The 14,425-nt window shown below is 32.8% G+C and overlaps 1 protein-coding gene across 4 annotated transcripts in view; it reads right to left on the bottom strand.

The window, feature by feature from the left end:
- Positions 1-931: 931 nt before the first annotated feature.
- The window catches only part of LOC139492157 (serine/threonine-protein phosphatase 6 regulatory ankyrin repeat subunit B-like), an 89,486-nt gene continuing 75,992 nt past the window's right edge, over positions 932-14,425 (bottom strand). For all 4 annotated transcript variants that reach the window (XM_071280302.1, XM_071280299.1, XM_071280300.1 and 1 more), the window contains one exon: positions 932-5,224. In XM_071280302.1, coding sequence (XP_071136403.1) covers positions 1,206-5,224 — 4,019 coding nt within the window. In that variant the 3' untranslated portion in view covers positions 932-1,205. The remainder of the gene's footprint in view (positions 5,225-14,425) is intronic.

The raw sequence follows: 14,425 nt of genomic DNA, 5'->3' as shown, positions 1-14,425 counted from the left end.
ACAAAAAATTTGAGCAAAAAAAGATTTGAGAGGAAAAAAATTTAAGGAAAAAAAAAAGATTTTTGTGTTTTTGTGTTTTGGACTAAATGATATTTTTCTAAATTTGAAATTCGAATCAGGAAAAAGAAACCGAATAAGGAAAAAGAATCGAATAAGGAAATCGAAACCGAATAAGGAAATAGAAACGGAATAAGGAAATGAAAATCGTATAAGGAAATAGAAACTGAATAAGGAAATAGAAACTGAATAAGGAAATACAAACCGAATTAGGAAATGAATATCGAATAAGAAAATAGAAACAGAATAAGGAAATGAAAATCAAATAAGGAAACAGAAACCGAATAAGGAAATGAAAATCGAATAAGGAAATGAAAATCGTGTGAGAAAATAGAAACTGAATAAGGAAATACAAAGCAAATAAGAAAATGAAAATCGAATAAGGAAATAGAAACCAAATAAGGAAATGAAAATCGAAATAAGGAAACAGAAACTGAATAAGGAAATGAAAATCGAATAAGGAAAAAGAAACTGAATAAGGAAATGAAAATCGAATAAGAAAATAGAAACAGAATAAGGAAACTGAAGAAAAAATTTTGAGGAAAAAAACAATTTGAGGAAAAAACAATTTTGGAGGGAAAAAAAAATTTGAGGAAAAAAAATATTTTGTGTTTCAGTTTGGACGTAATTTTTTTCAAAATTTGAATATCGAAAAGGGAAAAGGGAAACATCTTGTGTCTGGTAAATCTATTATACATGTTATTAAGATATCTTATATATCATATATAGGAGACATCTTAAAGTTATAATAAATAGTAAAGCGGCTGCCATATAGTTCACATATTCTGTCACCCTGTGCCATTCGCAAAATCGTCACATTATATCCAGTTACATAAACAAATGCATGCATTTAGTATCATAACATAATTATGTGTCAATCTTTTACATTTATATTATATCTCATGTATCTGACATTCAACAATTATTCATAGATATAGGAAGATGTGGTATGAGTGCCAATGAGACAACTCTCCATCCAAATAACAATTTATAAAGTAAACCATTATAGGTAGCTGTACGGCCTTCGACATATTCAATTAATATGAAAATATGCACTTTAATACGAGACATTAATGATTAAATAGTTTAGTCATTTTGAAAGCTATCATGGCTATTGCATTCTATCCACTTTTTTCTCGGGAGTTTTATCAACAATAATTACTTCTGTCATATATAACCTCGATTCCCTTCTTATCTTGCAATAACTTTAGTATCTCATTATGATGATATTGACGAGCAATCAACAAAGGAGATTCGCCTTTGTCTGTACACTTATCAATGTCCGCATTGTTGTCCAGTAGTACCTTTACCATCTCTATATAATTATTTTGACAAGCAACAAACAAAGTCGATCTTCCATCAACTGAACACTTATTTATGTCTGCTTTGTTGTCAAGTAAATCCTTGACTATCTCCACATAATTAAGCACACAAGCAAAATGCAAAGGGGTTGCACCATCATCTCTGCATTTATTGATGTCTGCCTTGTTGTCCAGTAACACTTTTACTGTCTCTTTACTATTTTTCGCACACGCAATACACAAAGGAGATATACCATTATGCCAACACTTATTAATGTCTGCTTTTTTATCCAGTAAAACCTTTACTACTTCAAAATGATTCATCTGACAAGCAATGAACAAAGGAAAACCTCCTTCATCTGTACACTTATCTATATCTACATTGTTGTCCACTAATAACTTTACGGTCTCTATATGATTTTTCTGACAAGCAATATACAAAGGGGATAAACCACTTAGTGCACATTGATTAATATCTGCATTGAAGTCCATTAAAACCTTTACTGTCTCTATATGATTGTTCTGACATGCAACAATCAAGGGAGATTCTTCATAAAAGTATGTGCACATATTAATGTCTGCCTTGTTCTCAAGTAATACCTTTACTATCTCTGAATGATTATTCCCACAAGCTAAATACAAAGCAGTTTCCCCACCATCTATACACGTATTTATGTCTGCTTTGTTTTCAAGTAATACCTTAACTATTTCTATATGATTATTCATACAAGCAAAATGCAAAGGAGATGCTCCATCATTTCTACACTTATTAATGTCTGCTTTTCTGTCAAGTAATAATTTCACTATCTCTAAATGATTTTTCACACAAGCATAAAGCAAAGGAGATCCTCCATCAACTGTACATTTATTAATGTCTGCATTATTGTCAAGTAATAACTTTACTGTCTCAATGTGGTTTTTCACACAAGGAAAATACAAAACGGATGTTCCATCATTACAACACTTATTTATGTCTGCATTATTGTCCAGTAATACCTTTACTATATCAATGTGATTAACCTGACAAGCAATATACAAAGCAGATGCTCCAGTATCTGTACACATATTAATGTCTGCCTTGTTGTCTAATAATGTTTTAACTAGCTCTATATGATTACTTTGACAAGCAATGTACAAAGAAGATATTCCACCATCCAAATGCTCATTTATGTCTGCATTGTTGTCCAGTAATATCTTTACTGTTTCTATATGATTATTTTGACAAGCAATATACAAACATGACAAAGGAGATGGTATTTTAAATCTGCACTTATTAATGTCTGCATTGTTACTCAGTAATAGCTTGACGATTTTTATATGATTAGCCTCGCACGCAATATACAAAGGAGATTCTCCAGTATCCTTACACTTATTTATGTCCGCATTGTAATGAATTAATTCCTTTACTACCTCAACATGATTTTTAGTGCAAGCAATATATAAAGGTGACACTCCATCATCTCTACACTGATTTATATCTGCCTTATTGTCTAGTAATAACTTAACAGCCTCTATATGATTATTTTCACAAGCCATGTACAAAGGAGATTCTCCATTATCCCAACATTTATTAATGTCTGCTTTATTATCCAGTAATACCTTTACTACTTCTATATGATTTTTCTGACAAGCAAGTAACAACGGAGATGCATCTTCATGTGTACACTTATTTATGTCTGCCTTGTTGTCTAGTAAAAACTTAACTGTCTCTATATGATTATTTCCACAAGCCATGTACAAAGGAGATTCTCCAGCACTGCTACACTTATTAATGTCTGCCTTGTTTTCCAGTAATAATTTTACTACTTCAATATTATTATTATTTTGACAAGCAATGAACAAAGGAGACGTTTCATCATCTGTACACTTGTTAGTGTCTGCCTTTTTATCCAGTAATAATTTTACAATCTCTATATGATTACTCTGACAAGCACTATACAGAGGGGATGCTCCATTATTCATACACTTATTTATGTCTGCATTGTTATCCAGTAATAAATTTACTATTTCAATTTGATTATCCTGACAAGCAATAAACAAAGGAAAAGCTCCATTATCTCTACATTTATTAATGTCTGCATTGTGATCCAGTAATAACTTTACTGTTTCAATATCATTATTCTGGCAAGCCATATACAAAGGAGATACTCCATTATTTACACTTTTATCAATTTCTGCATTGTAATCCAGTAATACCTTTACTGTCTCTATATGATTATTTTGACAAGCAGCAAACAAAGGAGATGCTTCATCATCTACACACTTATTAATGTCTGCCTTTTTATCCAGTAATGCCTTTACTACTTCAACATGATTTCTTGCACATGCAATATACAAAGGAGATGCTTTTTTGTCTGTACAATGATCAATGTCTGCATTGTTGTCTAGTAGTACCTTTACTGTCTCTATATTATTTTCTTGACAAGCAGCATACAACGGAGATGTTCCATTTTTTGAATTTTTGTTAATGTCTGCATTGCAGTCAAGTAATAACTTCACTACCTCTGTATGACCTTCATATGCTGATCCAATCAAAGGATTTACACCCTCCAAGTTACATTGGTTAACATCAATCCCATGATGAAAGCACCACTGAATCAAAGGAATATCAGCATACAGACAACAATGTAATAGTACATTATCGTTTGATGCAACATCACATGTAAGTGCTAATTGTTTTTGGAATGAAATATCAAGTGTTATTAAATGACATAGAAGTCTTTTTCTAAACTGTGTTATCTTCATGTTGATGTTATTAAACACAATCCGTACTTGTTTTATAGACCAGTCATCAATCAGTCTCTGTATGTACATCTGATGGTATTTAGGTGGCACAATAGTGATAAACTGATCCATATTAATTTGTTCTTCTAATAAAAATCTCTCCATAATGACCTCACTGTGTGCATTTCTGATCAAGCATATTATCATTTTTTGTCCAAAATAAAAAGTCAGGAAGTCGAATATTTTATCATGTATAGTTTTGTATACATCTTCTTCCTGTTTTATGAAAGTATATTGCAGTGAATTTAGTTCATCAACTAAGATAAGTGGAGAAGTATATCTGTCCAATCTACATGCTTGACAAGTGTTCTCTATGATTGTTCTAAATTTACTATTGGTCTCATCAATCATCCAGTCCTCCTTCAACTTGTTATTAGACATGACACACAGAGCCAACGCACAGCATTTCCCAAAATGTCCCTTCTTCTGCAATTTGTCGATCTCTGCTTTATACACTGAAAACGGATTTTGGAAGAAATCTGTAATATTGAGCTCAGGATGATCTTTATACAACTTACAGAGAAGTGGAAAACAATCATATAAATCGCAGTACTCTATAATCTCTGAAGTTTTTGTTTCCAAATATATTTCTGCTATTGCTGTTTTCTCTGTCTTGGATAAACACAAATGTTCTGACTGAAGGTTACAGACACATTTCCTGAACAATGATAATGATTCAAATTTCTCATCCTGATACACTTGTAGTCGACATGCCACAATAATTTTTGTGAATTGATTATCCATCAATTTTGTAACAGGTTCAATGACTGATTTCCAATTCTCAAGCTGAGACTTATTTATAGAATATGTTCCACAAAAGTCATCCATTACAAACAATGTTTTTTTATTTGGATTGCAAAACTTGACAATTTCTTTCGGATCAGTTATAATCAGAACATTGTATCCTTCATCTGTCATCTTTAATGCCACATGTCGAAGAGTTGCTGTCTTCCCAACACCAGAGCTAGCAGTAATAGTTACACAGTTGTTTTCCTGAATACATTCCAACACATATTTGGCAGCTGTGGTTTCAACAAAGTTAGAATTAGTCTTCCATGATGCCAATATCCGACTGATTTGAACTGAAATAAATGAATATTCTTTAATAATGTATTGCTTTTCATATGTGATCTATGTTTTGTTTAAAGTAGGGTATAAGTATGAATCAGCCAATTTACCTTGATTAACCTGTCAATTTTCTTTCTTTTTATTCACACTACATGTATAAAGCTCCGACCCAAGAACATGTGGTTGAACTCCAAAATAATAAACTAGAGGCTCTAAAGAGCCTGTATTGCTCACTTGTATTTGTTGCTGATTTTGAAATCATGTAAAATAAGGTTAAAATCATAACTGATAGTATAACATACTATAGATTATTAGATATTAGATATTATTATATAATGTGATCATATTTGAGATAATAATCAACAAGATGCTCCGCAGGGTACAGCTTTATACGACCGCAGAGGTTGAACCCTGAAAGGTTGGGGCAAGTATGGACACAACATTCAAGCTGGATTCAGCTCTAAATTTGGATTGTGATTAAATAGTTGACACAGCATAGGTTTCTGACACAGAATGATTGTGGTCTAATGAACTTAAAATATTTTTTTTGCCTTTGAGCAATTCACTATGCTGTTGAATATTAATCCTCTCAAAAAAAAGATTGAAGAAATTTTCTTTTTATTTATGAAATCTGAAATGAGAAAAATTTACCCCCCCCCTTTTTTCTCACATCTCCCTTTCCCTTTTTCCAAAACTAATCTCAATTCAAATTTCTAATGGAGTTTGCAACAATAACTACTCATTTAAATACATCATAAAATATTAAAATGTAAAAGTGCTTGTTATCACTGAATGGTAAAGATTGTTTTAATTTATCAGTTGGTAGTAAAAGTGAATATACATTGTATATTGTTTAAAACAATGATTTAAGTTGATTCAACTACTATTTTGGACAAAGAAAGATAACTCCAATTGAAAACTAGACATTTCTTGCTATTGCACAATACTGTGCAATTGAAAATATTTGCTTTTGCACAATACTGTGCAATTAAAGATTTCTTGCTATTGCGCAATACTGTGCGATTGAAAATTTCTTGCTATTGCACAATACTGTGCAATTGAACATTTCTTGCTATTGCTGAATACTGTGCAATTGAAAATTTCTTGCTATTGCATAATACTTAATATACTAGTAATAATTTTGGATCCTGATTTGAACAAACTTGAAAACTGGGCCCATATTCAAAAATCTAAGTACATGTTTATTCAGCATATCAAAAAAGCCCAAGAATTCAATTTTTGTTAAAATCAAACTAAGTGTAATTTTGGACCCTTTGGACTTTAATGTAGACCAATTTGAAAACGGGACCAAAAATTAGGAATCTACATACACAGTTAGATTTGGCATATCAAAGAACTCCAATTATTTAATTTTTGATGAAAGTTTAATTTTGGACCCCGATTTGGACCAACTTGAAAACTGGGCCTACTAGATACCATTGAGATGGGAGCCATCTCTGTGGGCCCCGCTGTCAATAACGTGAGGTAAATAAGTTGATCAAATTTGTTACCGATGGACAGACCAACAGACAGACAGACCTTTGACCTAGGAAGTTGTACATACATTATGACACACCCTCTGGTGTTGGTTAAAATGGATGTCAAGTATAATATTTGAAAACATAACGGTTCTCAAGATATAGAGCGGACACGATCTTCACCACAGGACATGGGGTTGTCAACTGAAACCAAAGTTTTTTTTAACTTGACCTTTGACCTAGGAAGTTGTACATATATCATGACACACCCTCTGGTGTTAATTAAAATGGATGTCAAGTATAAACTTTGAAATCATAACGGTTCTCAAGATATAGAGCGGACACGATCTTCACCACAGGACACAGGGTTGTCAACTGAAACCAAAGTTTTTTTACCTTGACCTTTGACCTGGGAAGTTGTACATACATCATGACACGCCCTCTGATGGTGGTTAATAAACATGTTAAGTATTAAGTATAAAATCATAAAAGTTATCTAGATATGGAGCGGACACGATCTTCACCACAGGACATGGGGTTGTCAACTGAAACCAAAGTTTTTTTTACCTTGACCTTTGACCTAGGAAGTTGTACATACATCGATCATGACACGCCCTCTGGTGGTGGTTAATAAACATGTTAAGTATTAAGTATAAAATCATAACGGTTATCTAGATATGGAGCGGACACGATTTTCACCACAGGACACGGGGTTGTCAACTGAAACCAAAGTTTTTGACCTTGACCTTTGACCTAGGAAGTTGTACATACATCATGACACACCCTCTGGTGTTAATTAAAATGGATGTCAAGTATAAACTTTGAAATCATAACGGTTCTCAAGATATAGAGCGGACACGATCTTCACCACAGGACACAGGGTTGTCAACTGAAACCAAAGTTTTTTTACCTTGACCTTTGACCTAGGAAGTTGTACATACATCATGACACGCCCTCTGGTGGTGGTTAATAAACATTTTAAGTATTAAGTATAAAATCATAAAAGTTATCTAGATATGGAGCGGACACGATCTTCACCACAGGACACGGGGTTGTCAACTGAAAACAGTTTTTGACCTGATCCTTTGACCTAGGAAGTTGTACATACATCATGACACACCCTCTGGTGTTGGTTAAAATGGATGTCAAGTATAAACTTTGAAATCATAACGGTTCTCAAGATATAGAGCGGACACGATCTCCACCACAGGACACAGGGTTGTCAACTGAAACCAAAGTTTTTTTTACCTTGACCTTTGACCTAGGAAGTTGTACATACATCATGACACGCCCTCTGGTGGTGGTTAATAAACATGTAAAGTATAAAGTATGAAATCATAATGGTTCTCTAGATATGGAGCGGACACAAAGTTAAAGTGTTACTGACGGACGGATGGACCGACGGACAGACTGATCAATATAGGACGACCCGCCTAAAGGCGGGACCCTAATAATCAAAAATCTAAGTACATTTTTAGATTCAGCATATCAAAGAACCCCAAGGATTCAATTTTTGTTAAAATGAAACTAAGTTTAATTTTGGACCCTTTGGACCTTAATGTAGACCAATTTGAAAAACGGGACCAAAATTAAGAATCTACATACACAGTTAGATTCGGCATATCAAAGAACCGCAATTATTCAATTTTTGTTGAAATAAAACAAAGTTCAATGGGCCCCTTATTCCTAAACTGTTGGGACCAAAACTCCCAAAATCACACTCAACCTACCTTTTATGGTCATAAACCTTGTGTTTAAATTTCATAGATTTCTATTTACTTATACTAAAGTTATTTTGCGAAAACCAAGAATAATGCTTATTTGGGCCCTTTTTTGGCCCTTAATTCCGGAACTGTTGAAACCAAAACTCCCAAAATCAATCCCAACCTTCCTTTTGTGCTCATAAACCTTGTGTCAAAATTTCATAGATTTCTATTTACTTAAACTAAAGTTATAGTGCGAAAACCATAAAAATGCTTATTTGGGCCCTTTTTTGCCCCCAATTCCTAAAATGTTGGGACCAAAACTCCTAAAATCAATCCCAACCTTCCTTTTGTGGTCATAAACCTTGTGTTAAAATTTCAAAGATTTCTATTCACTTTTACTAAAGTTAGAGTGCGAATACTAAAAGTATTCGGACGACGACGACCAGACAGACGACGACACCAACGTGATACCATTATACGATAAAAAATTTCAATTTTTGCGGTCGTGTAAAAAAAATCAAAGAGCAGAATGCTCTGAGGGATACGATTGCCATAGTTTTCATTAAAACATGTATAGCAGTTCTGCCAACTTTTCATTAAGCAAATGCGTGAGATTTGGCCAAAATTTAAAAGATCAAAGAGGAAAAAAATAGATCCAAGGATACTGCCGCAAAAAAGCATGAACATCTTGAGTCTCATGTATTTTTGGCAGCCCTGGTACAGCTGGATAGTATTATTTATTTTCAAAACTAATTCAACTGCACATGCAAAATGTAATAATCAGAATAGTCACTCAACTTTAAAAATGGCCAATCCCGGATACAATACCATACAAGTGTATGAGCAACGTACTTATTGTGTTTTATTTTTGTACTATCAATTCCAAGTTTACTTTCCACAGCAGTCACTGAGAATGAGAGAAGGTATTTCACTTCGTATCTTATCACCGTTAATTCTAGGAGGAACCCCATTTCTAACTCTTTAAATATTAATTTCCTTTGGGTCAGTGGGCATGACTCCTTTCCGTACACACTCCTCTGTTTAAATTGAGATCGTTCTTAATATAGTACGACGTTTATCGACATCTAACGAGTTAATTTTTCTTGACGAGTCGTACTGTATTTCAATTTTGACGGAAAATACTATTGGAAGGGAGACAATTCGAAACGATAATATGGAAGACTCCATTTCGGCTGAAGGGGTGTTATAGGTAAACCCGTTACGATGTGGACATTTATTTTTATAATTTAAATGATGCATACGATTTAAAATTATGCAACAACAATAACCCTCAATAGCAGACAGACATAGAAATAATCCCATGAGTTTCAAATTATTCAATGAAGCGGGGAATCCAGAGCAACCTGTTACCTAGTCTTTATCTTCCTCCTCTAGCAGGAGCTTCGCTTCTATAGCATACTTCTTATTTGCACCCTAAACCTTACACACGGGGCACTCATTTAATTAGTATACGTAATTATTATAATTAATAACAGTAACATATATATAGCATGCGGACTAATCCATCACCATGTAAACGAAGTTAACTTTATATATTACAGTCCAATCGTCCATAGCCGGTTCACTATTCATATCTCCATATCACATAGGCCAAACAATTGTACATATATAACACTCCTGCCCTCGTAACTTAGCGTTTACTGTTCAAACACTGTCCTTGTTATCTTAAAATCTAAAAACTTTCCACTGTTCATTTGGTAAGCAATTATTCCATATATAACACGCAAATAACGTACTTAAAATCTAAAATCACTTGATATCTTACAAGCCTTGGATACGAGTTTTCAGTTCAAACACTATCCATCTCTTAATATTGCAGAATAAGAATCACTATATAAATCCGGACACATTCCAGTAAAATGCAAATCAAATGCATATATGTATATCGAAATGTTATCTAATATGTATTATACTTTGGTTTTCCTTTATACCGCCTTTACTGAGAATAAATTTACTCAGACATTAAAAGTAAACGTTTGTGATATAGTTTGTAACACAGACCTCTGGTTAATGTCTCTATACGGACCTGTTCCTTATAAGTAAGAAAATTGTATGATGTACAGTCTATAATTAGATGTAAAAGATTCTCTTCATTATCAAATAGTTCTTGTATTAGCAAAGATGGCTTATTACAATCTACGAGAAAAGATTTCAGCTCTTGGATAAAGCGATTTCTTATGCTTGACAGTTTTTCACATTTAAGTATAAAGTGAGTCGTATCTTCTGGTTCAATGTTACATAATGGGCAGTTTGCTGAGATACAGTTTTTTGAAAATCTAGACCTCTGATACTGAAGAATCATTATTCCAGTGGCAATTTTAACTTTAATAGCGGCCATATTTACGGAGTACGGGTCAGTTCCACTGCTTTTCCAAATATTATGCACAGATCCTATGTTGGAATCATTAAAATTTATGTATTTCAAGGATGACTTTTCTTTAGCTTCCTTCTTTAAATTTTGTAAAAAATGATTATTTATACAGTTATTCACATGTCTATTCCAACTTATTTTTGATGGTGGATTCTCAATGATATCATAAAGCGATGGCAATCCATAAATTACAGTCAAATTGTGTAGTTTTGTAAACCAACTTCCAGATTTTTCATCTTTTATAGCCAATTGTCTAAAAGCAATTTCTCTTTCAACGGACTTATCATTTCTAATTATATTTCCAAATGTTTTCAGAATTTTCTTATGAATTTCTCCCTCTATAGGAATACGCCCTAATAACAATAAAATTGCAGCTATTGATGTGCGTTTAGGCAAGTGCTGAATTTGCTTTAATAATTGTCTAAAGAATAATTCCATCTTTTGTATATCTGTATTTGAGAGTGATATGACATCTAAACCATATAGAAGTCTAGGTATAACATATTTTTGTATCAAGTGTACAGAAACTTTTGGATTGACTCCATTCAAACCGTGCAACCCAGCACCCATGAGAGAGTATACAGTTTTCCTTGCAGTAGTAATACGCTTGTTCACAACTTCTTTAACCCCAGCATTTTTAGTTATATTTCTATCTATTCCAAGATGAACTGCAGATTCGGAAAGTGTTACTGATTTACCATTCAATGTCCAAGACTTTGGCAATTTATCGTTATATACCAAAATAGTAGATTTTTGCTCACTGAGTTGATATCTTAATTTGTTTGCATGATCTGCCTGTACATTTAGCATTGTTTGTAATTCATATGGACCTGTAGATATTAAAGCAACATCGTCAGCTACTGTTGGGATACCGCAATAAATGGGTCCTATACATGCTCCCAATTGATTTCTTTCAAAAGTTTGTAAAAGTGAATTTATAAAAATCTTATAGGCTGTCGGTGACCAGATACCGCCTTGTCGTACACCTTGTTGTTCCTCTATTGAATTTGAAAGCAACCCTTTCCATTTAATTTTTGATTTAAGGTTTTCGTACCATCTTTTAAAAAATAACCAATTGTCCCCCGTTAAACCAAACTTGTGCATTTCTCTCATCAGGCCAAGATGCCAAACAATGTCAAAAGCTTTCCTTGCATCCATTAAAGCCACATATAGTGGTGATTTTGTTTTTAATTGCTTGGATTATAATTTCAGTTAAAATTAAAGCAGCAATGATAGGCATTTCTCCGGCGGTAAATCCTTTTTGTAGTTTATTTTGGTTTTTAGATACAGAGTTTTTATTTTGATATAAATGAGCTTTCTCAACAACTTTTCCTACTGTAACAGTCTCCGGGACAAGTTTGCAATTCCGCTGAGTGCAAAAGTTGTCACCTTAATTTTTGGAGTTAAGTCAAAATGAAGTTGATAACTTAGTTGGTATTGGTTCCCTGATATTTGTCCTAAAAAAATTTGGCTCTAGCACCACTGTTGAAAAAGTTATGCCCCTTTTTTCGACAATTTCCTCAGGGGAAAAGTAGTTTTCCTCAAGGGAAATCAAATTTCCCTAAAGGAAAAAGATTTTTCCTCGAGGGAAATAGTTTTTTCCTCAAGGGAAAAAGATTTCCCTTAGGGAATTTGCTGCATAAATATTTCCTTTGAGGAAATTCTATTTCCTTAGAGGAAATTCTATTTCCTTTGAGGAAATTCTTTTTCCTTTGAGGAAATTTGCGTCTTCAAATTTTCCCTTGAGGAAATTCTATTTCCTTTGAGGAAATTTGCGGCTTCAAATTTTCCTTTGAGGAAATACTATTTCCTGTGAGGAAATTTGCAGCTTCAAATTTTCCTTGGAGGAAATACTTTTTCCTGTGAGGAAATTTTTGACAAACACTATTCCTTGCGGGAAAATTCAAGACAATAAATTTTCTCTAAGGAAATCATTGTTCTTCAAATTTCCTCTAAGGAAATTTCTGAACATCAAATTTCCCTTAAGGAAATGTTTCTCCTATTTTTCCTCTATGGAAGCTTCATAACAGTACTAATATAATTTTTCCTAGACTGAATTATTGATACAAAAGATAATTAAAACTTTAATGCAAATTTTCATGGTGAGTATTAAACATTCAAAAACAAAAGGCTGACTGTTTAACATGTTTAAGACAATACAATAATAAGCAAAACGCTATGAATATCATACCATTTGTGATGTTATTAATATTGTGCTCATATTTGCATATTAAATAAAATAAACACTTTTCATGTTAAATTAACTTGTCTTTTGTTTCAGCTGCTGTGTACAATTATTCGACCCCCTATATAACAGTTCAGTGCATAAATAAGTCCATCCACAAGACATCTTCCTTCATTTGGTTGAATTAATTTTGGCAACTTGTTCTTCAAACATCTCTGTATATTTGATATGATGGAGCCATGTACATGAATGGATAAAGCAGGTGTTTATTTCGACAACAAACATGACAAAGATACTATTTTTTCTTAATTTCTCCATAATCCATCAGTGAATATGTGGGTTGTTACATTTTACACAATTGTGTTCTTGTGCATCTTTGATAGTACTCCATTTTGTTTATAGCAATTTTGTAGAATTTTTTCTATTTCTTTTTCCAGAAAAACACACAGTTCATTTCACGTAAATTAATCCAATTAGCACATTATCATGACTATGTAGAAAAGTATTAAGAATTAAGTTTCCTCTTCAGTATAGACCTGCAGGACCTGTTGATGATCATAAAAACCAAGATATCTGACCTATAAATACACAAAATTTAAAAAAAATGTTACAGACGGAGAAAAAAAACAGCAATATAAATAAGCTTATTTTATCATGTTTTAATGAAAATTTTGAGAAACTTTCATTTGATATTCTTACTTTTGAGTTCTCTTATTTCGGTGCTTTGTGTCCAAGATTTAATTTTCGTTGTTTAGTGCCTTGCAGTGATATTTAAAGTTGAGCCACTTGCAATAGTTGTTATAGAATGTTCATATGACATATATGTTGTGTTATTTGAACCACTGTCCTATATTACATGTATTATGGTAAGGTTGATTGTTATTGACTTTGAATATATGTTGAACTAAATTGGATTGTTTAAATCTTTTCATGTTGGGATCTTTATTGGCTGACATATAAAGGAAGTGTTTTCTCATTATTGAAGGCCGGCCCATCATTGGCCTTTAATTTCTTGCATCCACTTCATTGAACTCTGGTGGATAAGTCACTCATTTACCATACCACATCTTCTTATTTTTATATGAGTCATTATTCAAAGGCAATTACTTTTATTACTGTAATTCAGAAATTAACGAGAGGTTTTTAGTAATGCGAATAATGTGACTGGGTGCGTATCACAAAAAATAAGAACTCATATTTTGATAACAAAAACATATATATAGATCTTTATGCAGATTTTTTTTGTAATCACAATAAGTTGTCCATTCGTGAAAAATCACAATAATAAATGCAATCAACATATCAATAATTTCTGAATTTACTTGTGCAGTTTATATAGAAGTGGCCTTACCATTTAGGCCTTGTTGTATTCTGTTTTTCTTGTTTTGTCGCTCATTTCTATTTTAACTGTTTCTATTTTTCTATATTTCTTGTCCTAAACATAAAAAGGGTAA

The sequence above is a fragment of the Mytilus edulis genome, chromosome 10 (genome assembly GCF_963676685.1).
Source record: "Mytilus edulis chromosome 10, xbMytEdul2.2, whole genome shotgun sequence".
NCBI lineage: Eukaryota > Metazoa > Mollusca > Bivalvia > Mytilida > Mytilidae > Mytilus > Mytilus edulis.
This window is presented reverse-complemented; position numbering and strand designations above follow the sequence as displayed.